Below are 14,312 nucleotides of genomic sequence, written 5' to 3' on the forward strand. Positions count from 1 at the left end.
ACAAATCCCTCCTGCAAAGCCCTAATTATCTTTCACCTACTATGCATCATATAAGGAGAATGCTAGAGATATAAAATCTGTGGCACTTGAACATGACCAGAATTAATGCACCAAGTCCATCTTGATCTTCTGTAACCTGAATAACTCCTGTCATTTTGCCAGACAACATTGGTTGGGCAAACAGGCATGTTTGCTGCTAATATCAAATTAGTATTACAACTTTAATTTCAGATTCTAGGGTTTGGATCTGTGATTAAAGAGCATACAGATGAGAAAAGAGCACATCAGATGAAGACATCAAATTTGAAAACCCCAAGTGACTAATGAAAGTCTTGGTTTACAGATAAGAAAAGTTAAGGCATAAACACAAACTACTGGGATATGATTTTATAAATCCAGCAGAGCTGTCAGTTAGAGAGTTTCCCCATCCCCTAGACTCCTACTTCAAACCACTGTTGACCACAGTGCCTTTGGGCCGTGAAGCACTCTTCAGAAGAAGACTCTTTACCTGGACCACTTGCTGGTCCAGATATAAGAAACATAGAAGCTGTCATTGCATGTAGCTGGGGAGGGCTACATTGACTGCAGGGCAGAAAATAATCTGATAACTGGTACTGAGGCTTGTAATACTGGATGAGAACAAAGCTGTGAATGAAACTGCTTGCACAAGTTCTGAAGTTTGCTACTGCTGGGGCTTGGGTTTTTTAATGCAACTCCTGCAATGCTTTAGAGCCAATCTGAGTAATTTTTACCATCCTGTGATGTAAAAGGAGAAAATCACGCTGAAGATGCTGTGGCTATGTATCCTTGGCCACCCAAATCAGCTAGAGGAATGACTGACCTTTGCTGAATTGGATCTTGTTTTGCCTGTTGCATCTGCAGCCTCTCAGCCTTGTATCAGACTGAGTTGTGCTATTCTCCCCCAACAGAACTGTAACCATTGAAACACCCCCTTTCCTGCCTCTCAACTCCAAAAACATCCAGCAGCAGGTTGCACAGTGCCACACTCCTAACCAAACGCTCTGACAACAGCCCATCTAGAAAGAGGTAAGGGTCTGGAGAATTTGTGGAGTACTGAACAGAAAGGCTCAACCCAGAGAGTGGGAAGAGGTGGCAAACCTGCAGTCAGTGCCATTCACTGGGACCTGGCAGCCAGCTTGGAAAGAGGGACAAGACTCTCACTGGTATAAGACAGCTACAGAACATTTAGGTACCAAAAATGTTCAGCAGATAGAAGGATAGGCTCTTTCCTCATTTTTAGTGTTCTCAAGAATTTATCTTATTTCAAAGAAGTTATTCTAGCTGAGGGCAAGAGCAGCATTAAGCCCAAAGTGAGAAAGTTGTTTTTTGTCTAAATTTCTAACATTAGGTACAAGTCATTTAAGAACACCTGAAGCTTCTACTTACCAGTTTGATCGCTACATATTCATTGGTGTAGAGATTTTTACCTGTGAAGGAAAAAGATCTTTTAGTTCCACATCCAACACTCGCAGCTAGAGACACAATGCACAAGAGCGTCACTGATGGAAAAGCGTTGTGTTTTCTCAATTTCCCACTGAAGTTCATGCCTTTAACAAAGTGTAAGCCTCAAAATAATAAGTTGCAGCGGTTTACCAGGGCAGGCAAACACTATCTTCCATTTAGCATAAGGCAATCATGTTTTATGGTAGCACTTATGTTTGATGCAAATGCTTGAGGAGGTATCCCAGACACATTAGGTTTTATTATCCACATCATGCCAAAAAAGTCTGGGGAACAAAAAATGAAGAGTCAGATCATCATTTCCTTCAGAAATGTCTTGAATCTGCTAGACACTGAACAATTTTATCGTATGATCTATAGGGAGTTTCACTAGCTTAATTGTACTACACATCTAAGTGACTACTGCAAGGAGGCATATGAAAATAACTTTTGTACCAACACACAGCTTTTACTTCTTCATCTACGAACAGGCAGGCAGCATGTATAAAATGCCTTCCATACGCCAGCGGCACAACAGCAATCCTTGTTATCTAATAAGGCCAATAACTCTCAGTTGAAATATGGTACCGATGATGTTAAAAAATACACTAAAAGAACAAAACCCATTCTCCCCAAAACATGGAGCAGCGTCTAGTCTGATACTAGCTCTGGCAAGCACAAAGGGCAAGAGCCCAGGACAAGTGTAACCAGGCAAGCACACAGCCAGCTTCTGGTATATCATGGCTCCATGACTCTGAGCCAGACTTGGTACCTGTGTGTGTTACAGCTGGAGGTGAATTTTTCCTCCAGGAATCTGTCTGGTGTTTGAACAAAGCCCTTGGCCTCCTTAGTGATCTGTGGCAGAGATGCACAGCTACATGTGTCAAGGACCATCTCTCTGTGTGTTCTGAAGCTGCCAGTTATCATATCATTCAACATCCTCCAGTTCCTCTGCTAGGTAATTTGAGCAATCACCCCCCTGTTCACCTTCTCCACGTTGCTCAGGATTGGCAGCAAACTCTCCTGGAAGAGATATCACTGGGGAAGAATGCTCAGGCAGTCCTTGTACCTGATCTGTCCCATGATCCTGACATCTCTGCTACCTTTCCGACCTCCTCTAGTTCCACCATATCCTTTGAGGAGGGCAGACTCCATTGCACAAAGCTCCCCATGGTTTTATATAGGGAAGCATTGACCTCCTTTGCTCATCATTGCTAGCACCGCTACAGCACAAGTCATACTTTCACTGAATGACACTGTAGCTCCAAAATTCAATAGCAAGCTATACTGGAAGTTATCAGTGCTTGTTTGTAGCATCAGTTTGTCCAGCTCTATTACACATTTACTTTCCAATTCCTGTAACAGATATTGATGCTTAGAACAGACCAGCTATTGAGAAAGTCCAGGACACGGAGTGACATACTTCAGAGCAGGTAGGAGTTTGGGCAGCTCTAGTGTATCTACATGACACCATTAAAACACATGCCATGTCATCCCTTGCATACAGATATTCTTTGCATGCAGCAACAGCATTGGAAGACTCAATAAAATTAAAGACATTATGAACATGAGAGAAGACAAACTGTCATGTTTAAATCCTGAAATATTTATCAGTGGAAATTCCCCATTTATTTATTTTACAACAGCTTCATATTGTCTGCATTCAACTTCTTTTGATACCATCCCCACTATGTTGTCAGTGTAGTTCTGGCCTCCGAGTTTTGGTTCAGGCACTCCCAGTCCAGGCCCCGCACCAAGCAGATTGCTTCAACATTCATCAGGAAGCCAAAAAAATTTATGGTAAGCTTTAACCTGTTACAGTAACTGGCAATGCTGTCTAACACAGGGCAGGCATTTAAATGTGAGGTTAAATATCCTTAGAGGAAGTTTTTTATGCAAGCAGATGTGTAAGCTGAGCTCCAGCATTAACCCTTGCAACACAGGGCTGTTTGAATCCATTTATTTAGATCTTTTAATAAAAGCTATTACGTCCAGGCTGTTAAAGAAAGGGAGAAAGTAGCTTTCGCAGTCACATCAGGAACACTCAGACATTGGAAAGTGGTTTCAAAGCACTGAAAGAGCTAGAAAGCCAAATCAGCAGAAAAGCAGGTGGCAGGATAAACTGCTTCACCCTTTAAGACAGATAAGGGCTCCAGCCTGATGCTATCTGACAGCTGCTGGGGGGAGAACATGCAAGGACATTAAGAGAAAGCAACCCAAATACACTTAAATTATCTGCTCCGTATTAGCTACCAGCAAGTGAGTCATATCAGCAGGTCCAGCTGTAGCTTGCCCACTGACACTTTCTCCTCTCCTTTTTTTGATAGAGACTGAACTCCTATCAAGACACTCAGTTTGAGGACACTGAGCCAGACTAAGGGAAGCTCCAGCCCAAATACGTGAGAAGGTTAGATGCTTTAAGCAGCAAAAAAGCCAAGGAGGGAGGCATGGGAACACCATCCCCTACAGATCCCACAACCTCCATCACAATCTTGGAGATGCACCATTTCAAGGTACTTTTGGCACTCAACATGTGGGGTGTAAGTCCATCCAGGGAGTGATGACCCACAGACCTTCTAGCAACACTTGTGCTCTCCCACTGACGTAGGGTAATGATATCAGGGAAACAGTGTCCTTCCAAGCTTGTTTCAAGGCAGAGGAGGACATTGCCAACACCCTCCATGTATGTGGAGCCATAAGCCAGCCTATTATGGTCTGGTTCATAAGGCTGAGGACTAGATAGGAGATAATTTTGGTAATGAAATTGCTCAGTTAAAAAAACCTGGGATTAGCAAAACACTAACCTGAGATGTCAGGCCAGCAGCCAAAGGTAAATGAATTAATTAATCCTCCAGTTCATCCCCTTCAGAGCACGCACTGTGGGGAGACTCTGAACATAAGGGGGTGCAAATGGGTCCAGCTTCTGAACTCCAAACCCTTCCTAAAGCTGCAGCACAAGATGCTTGCGCTTTGCCAGCTACGGCAGCAAAGCAAATCCCCCAAAAAATCTCTCCGTTGGCTTGCTTCAGACTGAGATCTACCACTCAGTTTTACTATCACACTGTCCAAGGTGTAACAGATGCTTCTTCCTCCTTTTACAAGGCAGCACTGGTATTAAAATGGAAGAGTAAAAACAGTACTGCTCACAGGAGCAAGTGAATCTGCACAGTAAAATAAGCCATGAATAGAAGCAGCATCTTATCTTAGCAAGACAAAAGACGTGTAATACAGCTGAGATGATATAACTGCTAACAAAAGCCTTTCAAGTTCAGGCAAAGCTTTTGATGGAGCAGCGATTAAGTTCATGCCTCAGTTTTGGGTAGTTCTACTGACAATTATGAACTATATATTCTAAATGAGAAGTGATGCATTAAGTCACCAGCATTCACGTGGGAAACCTAACAGAGTGGATTTCTCAAGCCCTGGCAAGAAGATGTGTTGAATATACGGACAGACTGTAGACCAGTTGAAGAGCCCAAAGTGATCAATCCCTCATGTGCACCGTTCCCACAGGTCAAAGTTAAGAGCCACAAGTACAAACCTCTCATGAACGACACGAATCAAAAATGCTTTGACCCTTCCTTTGAGCTTGTTGCTATATGGGCAATACATTCTGATGAGAGATCAGGGGTGTGTAATGGAACAAACACCCAGCCAGTCATCCTAAAGACCAAGCAGAGCTCACCCCAGGCACCATGGCAACTGCAGACAGACCACATCCCATGGGCAGCTGAAACATGAGTTCACATCGATTTTGTAGTGCCAGATTTGCTGTCCTTTGTAGAGCACATGCCTCCAAATAACAGCGCCTAGTGAGGATCCTAGTGTGGACCAGATCTACTGTTATCCGTGCCCTCCACACCTAGCATTATTCTAGCCCTATATTCACATGATTATTTTGTTATTTGGGAAAGAGACAAAACCAACCCCAGTATCAGATTCTATTATCATCTTTATTTTTTATTGTTTTATTTGTTTTAAAGCAGAGCTCCTGGCTTCAAACTGCAGCCTAAGAGTCAGCTGGGCAGTTCTTGCTTTTTTGGGGGGAACACCTTCCTAGATCTGATAGACCAGCTTCGACTTGTCAACATACAAATAAGCAGCTTTTCTTCTAGTTTGGGGCTTGCTGCTCACTGCCAAGATGCACTGATTCTTCATGAGACTTCTGCAGGAATCATGCTGACATCTGACTTCTGGACACTATGCAATTTCTTTGGGTAACATATGAAAACACAGGCTTCTCCAAGAATCCCTTTGGTGCGGTAGCCTATCAAGGAAGGATATAAGCAATATACAGGATCTAACCTTCTTAACATTTTTTTCCCCTCCGAACTGAGAGTAAAGCTGCATTAATCATCATTTTTAAATAACTGAAAGAACTGTTTTGAAAATGCCAGATAATGTTTGCATTAGAGCAAAAAGATTTGGGCTCCAGTCTACTGCTCTGCATTACAATAAGCCTCTGGTCTATCCAGAACTTAATGCTTCTTTTAGAAAACCCTGCAACCTACCAAAGCTGGAATAATTTTACATTAGTACCTATTTAATTGCTTTACTAAATAAGGGTGCCAAACACTGGGAAAAATAAGACATTTGAAGAGGCTTATTTATCCCTAAAATGGCTCATGGTTCAGGATTTCAGGTAAATACAAGAAATACCCACTGGGTAAGTCTATGAGTCAATATAAGGAGGCAGTTCGTAGGCTCAGCTGGCGTTATCTTTTCTATGGTGAAGTTTACAGCCATGGCTTATCACAGCACTAGATTTTAACAGGTTAAATCCCACTCTTCCTGAGCAGTGAGCACCTACTGACATCACATGACTTTACAGCCCAGTGAGTCTGTTCTCAGGCTGTTTTACATAATGCCAGTTTTCCTATCAGCTTGGGGCGCAGATGCAGGACCTCGTAACAGCAGAAGTTGCGCTATAAAACCTTAGGCATGCTCCAGCTCCCAAGGCAGCACAAGAATTAACCTGGCAGATAACCAGGAGCTGCAAAACAGGGCTTGGCGTTGCATGAAAGGCAATGAATCCCCGTAAGCATGCAGAGTCCGGCTCAGGGACGGCAAACAAGATCCCCTGCTCTTTGTTGGCACCATACCCCTGCTAGTAGGTTGAGCCGCTTCGGAAACCAAAGCTCTTACAGACCACCTAATCTGCAGCTTGTCTGAAGCAGGAGCATCCAGTCAACCCCGTTTCATCTTATTACTCTGGGCCAGACACTGAGTTTTGTGTTCGTCTTCCCATTTCAGTTCATCTGCAGGCTGGAATCCAACTGTGCTGCTCCCACATGCTTAAAAAAAAAATAATATCCCTGAGGCTATCTGTATTTGCAGCAAGAAAGATCAACCCTAAGCAGCGAGCTTGATATTCGTAGAAAACAGCTTCTATACGTACATGCCACCTCCTCCCTGAACAATCAGTCCTCTGTCCAGCACTAGAGCATGATACAACGGCAACTTAGAATGAAAACACAACACCTGAAAAAGAAATTCTTTGGCAAGTTGGAAAAATATATTTTCCCCTTGTTTATCACTGTGTGACTTTGTTCTTCCTGTGTTACTAAAAGCATTCACTGGTGCTTAACTTCTCCAAATACATGTAAAAAAAACCCAAAAAGCAGAGGGCAAGCCATTCATCTCTGCAGGACAAAACTGTTATCAGAGACTTGTTTGCTCGTATTTCAGATGCACTGCTTCTCCTTCCCCCCAATGCAATTCAGCGATAATTAGCATCACATCTGTGCAACAGAAATATCTGATATTTGAGCAAACAGGAGTTCTTAAAGCTATAGTGACTGCCAAAAGCAACAGCACCTAAAAAAAAAAAAAAAAGAGTAAAATGGCTTCTGTAAGGACCTTACACCTAATTGCTATTATCAGTCTGTATGGCCCGTTGCCCAAATACACCACACTCCTCAGTTAACCAGTATTAGCAAAACATTTACCAGTGTACTGAAAAAAAAAAAAGAGCCACTCAATTAACAGGTGTTACTTTTTCCATAGTTAAAACTGAATTTCTCTGTAAACCCACTCTTTTAGAAGTGAAATCTCTTGTGTCGCATCTGTGCTTTGAAAAACAATACATTAGTCGGAAATCCAATACTACTAAAACTTTGAGAACAGTGAGAAAGAACCACCATGGAAACAGGATCAGCATTTGGGCATCAGCCGGATAAACGCTAGGAGCTATCTACCTGGAGGGGTCCACTACAGCTGCTGAACCTCAAAGCAGAGCTTGGATTACAAAGCAATTCAACATCTCCACGGGGACCCTGCTATCGTGACATTTGCTGTTGCGGGGGTGGGGTGGGGGGTGTGTGCTTTGAAAATGCAATACAGCTATTCATGTTACATTACTATAAGGATCCAAACTGATCTTTAGCTGCCAATTATGCTCATGCTCATGAAGGTGGGAGGTTTTGTCCCTGCCCTTGGTTTCTCTCCACCTTTGGAGCATTATCGCTGTTCCTGCAAATCAATAAAACTTCTCTGATGTAATGCTGAAACCAAACTGCCCATTTACTGAGACAGATCATAAGCAAGGTGGTTAATCTTCACACTGTGGAGAAGTGGCTCATCATATAGATGCAATAATCAAACCTTACAATGAAAAGATTACACAGATACATCTAAGATTATATAAATTCTAAGCAGGAATCTACAAAGATACTATCAGTAGTTCTGTGTTATAACCCTTTGCTTACTCGAAGTGATTTCCTGATTGTTTTATCATCCCTTGTGCCTGATGCACAAATGATTTTAATTTCAATTCTAAATACATACCCATTTTTGGGCAAATGCTATTTATGTCAGCCAGCCTGTCTTGAGCATTGTCAAGTTCACTACCACAGCAAACCAATTCATTCAGCAGAAGAGAAATGCAACTGTTTTAAGTAATTCAGGATCAAGACCATCACAAGGTGCTGCTTCTGATCTACAGCAACTACCCCAAAACCATGTATTGTGAGCTCAGAGGCATGTAATTAAAAACACCATGTGCTTCCCCCACCTCATTTAAAAAACAACCATTTTTTTATTACATTATTAGTATAGCCATCTGTTTGGGCAACCAGCTGCAAGACATGTGGTTAGAAGACCAACGGACCACAAAAAAAAAAAAAGTCACAGGCTCCTGGGCTGGTTCAGGAGCTGAGAGGCAGCAGCCAGATGGCCAGTCAGCAGCCCCCACTCTTCACCAGCCAGTGAGTCAAACACATGGGGCAGATCAGGGAGTAGGTGATGGGGCTGAAACTAGGGCACCAAGGTTAGTGAGGGATGTGGAATAGAGAATATGTGGCCAAGTGCTGGGAAAGAGTCTCCCCCATTACTTTAATAGGGCACCCTAGCTTATGAACAAGAAATTGAGAGCAAGATTTAGCAATCCAGACAGGTAAGATTTTTTCACCTTAGGCAAGACATCAGCGCTGAGAACAGTCTTCATTGTCGGGATTGTTTAAAATTTGCATCTTTGACCTCTCCAGTGTATTCACTTTGACTTTATGCATATAAAAATAATACTAACAGTTACATCTGGACTCAGAAGCTTCAGGTAAGGCAGCTCAACACTTGGGAAACAAGACAAGCACATGCATTTCTCAAACCAGGATAAGTTTTTATGTATTTAATATTCCAGTGGTGAAATGCTAATCTGGACAGTGCAGGCCACTAAAATGGTTACTTCTTACCTAGTCTGAGTTCTCCAAAGTTCCCACACCCAATTTTCTTGCCCACTCTGAAGTTGGGTCCCACCATAAGAACACCAGAAGATGCTGATGAGCTTGGTCGAGAACCATGCCCGCTCCTTCCTGGCATTCCTTTCGTCGTCCGCTGCCTTTCATCCTTTTCCCTATTAGGATGGTCCATGATCTTAGTGAAATATCTCTGCCAGCAAGCTGGCAGAAAGGAATTAGAGTATGCACTCTTCTCCTTAGAATAGAAATATACGTCCAAAAGTATCTGCGTCAGGGTCCAAGAGAGTCATGGAAACACATGGAGTTCTTTTGGCACTGTATCCAGGTTTCCTAATGCATCTTGATTATGTACCAAGGGGTCGATTATGTTCTTGAGAACTCAATAAAGGCAGGTTGCTTTTGGTTTCTTACCTGGGGAAAAGAAAAAGGATATATGAAATAAAAATCATTATTTTAAAATACCAAGCAAGAAATGTACAACAGGACCAACGTCCAGAACTAGCCCAGCCTTAAGGAAATTAACAGCTATATGGGAACTTTAACATTTTCTTAACAATTTCCTCATAAAGAGCCCCGATGTCACAAAGAAATGTTAAGTGCTGCCCATCCACTGCTTGCTACTGGATTTATCAGGACTTATGCCACACATACTAACAAAAGCAATTTCAATTACACCAGCACATCAGCTGGAAACTGCAAGGAGATCACGTCCCATCTTTAAAGCAACTGTGAAGTGTAAAATTTGTTTTCTTCTCACTTCATACATTTATAAAGTATTACACAAAAGCCAAAGAAAGAATAAAAAGTGACAAATGAAAGGTGTCAAAAAAATAAAATATTGAAGCACTTAGGAAGTCAAATTCTCCTTCGTTTTACATCTTTTGAAGTTGACCTCAGGTATATTTGCTAATTGAAATGGTTGTCTTAGAGATGACCAAAATTAGTAGCCAAAGCAAGATTATTTTAAAAAAGCTAGAAATTTCCTAAAAGCTGTATCAACATACAGTTCACATTACTAACATGATTTAGTTGCCAAAAAAATGAGGTTTGGAAAAACAGATGTTCTAATAGAATTGGGTGAGGAACTTGAGGGCCAAGATCTTCTCCAGCAGCCTTCATTCATGACTGGCAAATGAAAACCTGACAGTTCTCCCAGAGAAACTGAAGTACCCCTTCCTCCCACATGTCCAGACTTGTCACCTCCACAACCCCATGGGCAGGCAACTCTAGACTACTCAGACAGTGCACTGGTGCATCTCATGAGCATCAGTCTGCTAACTCTGTCAAGAGAGGACAAGAAATAGATGCTTCTAAACCCATGCAGGCCAAGTGGCTCCTCTGCGCCCATGGACCAGTCTAAAAAAAGACAGGCAGGAGCTGTACGGACCTGCTCCACAAATGCAGTCCAGGGAGCACAAGGAAGACTGACATCTCACCATGAGACCTTTCCTAGGACGTGAATTCATACTTGATCATTAAGGTAGCCAAATGGCTCAGCTCAGCCCCACTGTAGTCAGAACAAATTTCTACCACCCAGACATGAAACTCTGAAGCCTCTGTAACAACAGACCATTGCAGCCTGATGGGACAGTCCAGAGGTACCAGTGGTGGTGGGCGAGGTTCCCCTCATTTCCCAAGCAATCAACAGGGCTAAGGGAAAGGTTGCAGCATGCTTTGTCTATACAGATGCCGCATCGGGAGCTGGTTATGAGGCAGCAGATATGGACACCCTGAAGATACTTGTGGTACAGTTCTTAAGCAAGAACCAGAATAAATATACCTGGAGCTATCCCCCACATCCCAGGACCTATACATAGTGGATTGTACTCCTTTAGGGGACACTGCTGCATTCACAACTTTCCAGATGTGAATGGAAGAGTGCCTGAATAATTCTAGAAACAAGGTTTAGGTCCTACTTCAGCTGTAGGCATCCACGCAGAAGTTTCAATGTTTGGAGGTATTTGCTAACTTCCATGCAAAGTCAGCAGATTTCACTAAATGAAACCACCTAAACAAAATTCAGTGTGGAAGGACATCAGCAATCGAACACTACCAGATACACCCAGAAACACAACCATGTATACAAGGGTTCAAAAGTTACTAAGGCAATTGGCTCAGTCCTCCTGTAGCAATACATTTGTAGAGGATTTACCAACGGTTTCTTCTCTTTGTTTCATGAGATGATGAAGCTAACCTACCTACTTCCTGTTATCCAAAAATAAAAGACAAGAATTATTACTCATCCACAAACCAGTGGCACAGAACAAAAGCATTAGCCCTTCTGAAATACGAGTATGCTTTCCCTAGCCTTCAACTGTGGTATACTTTTATTTCTGGAAACTTTGGTTTTGGTCTAAGGCACCTGTATGCAAGGCAGAAGTCATTCACACTAGATCCAGAAAATGCAGGTAGCTACCAGTTGGAAATTCTAGTTTCTCAATATTGAACTAGTCTTTAGCACAACTCTGACTTTTTCTATCCATTTGCAGTTCTGTATGTTTGCACAAAAGAGGGTACAGTACTCCCCAGCTTGAGCTTCCTCCCTAGACTTCTTTTTTAAAAAAATACTTCCGCAAAAAAGCAAAGATTAAATACAGAGAATGCACAACTTTAACACCACTTTGCAATTACTTTCTGCTGCTTTTGTTCATATATTATTGCAGGCTTCTATATCAGACAGGGGTTTTACAGGACTCTAAACAGACTCCATCTTCATAAGAAGGATGCTCTGTCCCTCCACAGTATATTATGAAAAACTTGAGGAACTAATAACAGCGTAAAGAAACATCCAAATGAATGCTTCATGCAACATAAGAATTCCACAAAACCACCCATCTTTAAGAGTTTACACTAATGCTTAGAACCTAGCTCAGGTTGCACAGGTTACAACCCACAGGATATTTCATCCAGCCTGTGACTCAGCAGCTCTCTTTTCTAGAGTGAAAAGCAGATGAATTCTCATCATTCTGCACAACGTCATATGGCATGTTTGCAGCAAATCCAGGAGGTCTGAAAATCATCGGGTCATCCAAGAACCACTGTATCACGTCCATACTACCAGTTTGGCCATACTGACCCAGAAACTGCAGCGTCAAGCTCCCTATGTGGTACAAATAATGTGTGAAACACCATTCATGATTAAGCACCGCTGGCCTAGCTAGAGACAGAAGAGCTGGAGATGTTCACATACAAGAAATTCAATATTTAGTATTACCAAGCTTTACTTGTACCTCAAATTAATTCAAGATTTAATACTTAAAACTGAATATAGATAAGCAGGAAGCATCCATTACAGGCAAACAGGATGAACTGGTTTTTCATCATAGACATGCCAACATACTTTCAGCTGCAGCATTCATTTTGAGGGGGTGAGTTAGTGCTGCTTCTCAAAGCTGTTTGCTTAGATGCAAGCACAGTTGTATTTGCTTTGTGAAACCAACTTGCAGAAGCAATGACAATGATCTATCAGATATCAGAAAAGCACTTTGATTGGACCTCACCCCAACCTGTCCTGGGAGAAGAGACTTGCTTCAAAACAAACAACATAAAAAAAAAAAAAAAAGGACAGTCATTGAAACTAAGAAAGTTTATTGCTGAACAGAAATCAAATGTGAGGATGACAATGGAGTGCTTCTAGGGCTGGATCACTAAGAAAGGTGAGCAGAACAGACAAATTCTATGAATAAAAAAGTAGCACTTTGGAAAATGCACTTGATCCCACCAAAGCCAGAGAGGAAGATTTGTTTCCCCCAAAGACCAAAGTCATTATTTTCATCAAGGTTGGATAATCTATGGGCAACAACTACAGACCTCACAAAAGGGTAACACAAAGAAATCTCTAGCAAGAGCACAAACCCTGCCCAGTTTACGCTTGGAAAAAACAGTGCACAGCATTGTGTGAGACATGAAGGGCAGCACAGCTCTGTAAACTGAGGAGATACTGCTATGACTACATGGAAGAGAGGCCAAAAACCCTGAAAGAAAGAGGCAAAATCTGCATGATGGGGACCGATTACAACACAGGAAGGAGGACTGATACAATTTTCATAAAGTTGCAAACAGATTTTTTTTTTCCTTGCTCATTTAACTAACAGTTACATTGCCAGTAGAGAGTGTAAGAAAAGTCAATATAAGCTAAAACCACCAGAAAGGGTTTCTAAACAACCCTGATGAACATGAGGTGGACTGGGAAGAGATAGGCTGTTTAAGAACATTTAATAACACATTACAATATTTTCCTGCATGACACCAGAAGCCATTTAACCTTCTTTCTGCCATGAACTATTACCAGCTTTTGACATGCAGAGTAGATAGATCCAGATAACGAGGTTGTTTTGCAGCAGAACCTGATGCCTAGGTGCAGATCTTTTCAAAGTTGTTTGGCTATCTGCTGGCACAAGACAGCACTGTTATAGAAAAGCATTTTACCAGCTATGATAAAATGGGGCTAAAACCAGTCAAAAAGTAAAGGCGCGCAATTTAACACGTTTCAAACTGTTGGTATGAGTTGGGCTTGATCTTCAGGATTGCAGGGGAGGCAGTGCTCTCTCTGTCAGTGCTCAATGACATGAGTACATCATTCCTAAGGGCTGCTCAAGCCTCTTGTGAGCACAAGCCCTCCTGAGCCTTGGTACAGATTCCTCCTCCTCCATACTAAAGTCTGAACTTGGCTCAAGCCCCATATGCCAAGTTTCAGATCCAACATCAGAAATATACTGCTTGGTTTGATACTTACACCATCTTGCTCAGTGCATCTCAGACGGGACAAGCAACTCCATTCTTCTCAGGCAGATTAAGTACAGAGCTCTACCACACGTTTTCTGGCTAGTGAAATAACATGTTAACAGTTATAAGCTACTACACCTCCATCCTTTGCCTGTTCCTCATCTGTATAAGGTGTCCCCAGGGAGAAAGATGGAAAGGTCACGCCTGACAGTCTGCAAACACTAAACATGCTCTCTCTCAGCTGAAAGCCTCCTGCAGACAGGAGTTCAGATCAACAATGAATGAGTGAACCAAGCGTTTGATAACCTCTTTATTACTGCCAACCCTACAAGCAGATCCCAGCTGTCGGCACACTGAATTGCACAAAGATCTTTCACTATTGTTACTACATACTGAAAACGACTGTAGTAAATATGGCATCAAATATGGCTT

General features: G+C 42.1%; 1 protein-coding gene across 3 annotated transcripts in view; it reads right to left on the bottom strand.

The window, feature by feature from the left end:
- CSNK1G1 (casein kinase 1 gamma 1) overlaps positions 1-13,921 on the bottom strand; it is a 71,771-nt gene extending 57,850 nt beyond the window's left edge. For all 3 annotated transcript variants that reach the window (XM_075713685.1, XM_075713686.1, XM_075713687.1), the window contains exons 1-3: positions 13,891-13,921; positions 9,150-9,566; positions 1,408-1,448 (exon numbers count right to left, since the gene is read on the bottom strand). In XM_075713685.1, the coding sequence (XP_075569800.1) occupies positions 1,408-1,448; positions 9,150-9,327 (219 nt within the window). In that variant the 5' untranslated portion in view covers positions 9,328-9,566; positions 13,891-13,921. The remainder of the gene's footprint in view (positions 1-1,407; positions 1,449-9,149; positions 9,567-13,890) is intronic.
- Positions 13,922-14,312: the final 391 nt, after the last annotated feature.

Source organism: Pelecanus crispus, chromosome 7 (genome assembly GCF_030463565.1).
Source record: "Pelecanus crispus isolate bPelCri1 chromosome 7, bPelCri1.pri, whole genome shotgun sequence".
NCBI lineage: Eukaryota > Metazoa > Chordata > Aves > Pelecaniformes > Pelecanidae > Pelecanus > Pelecanus crispus.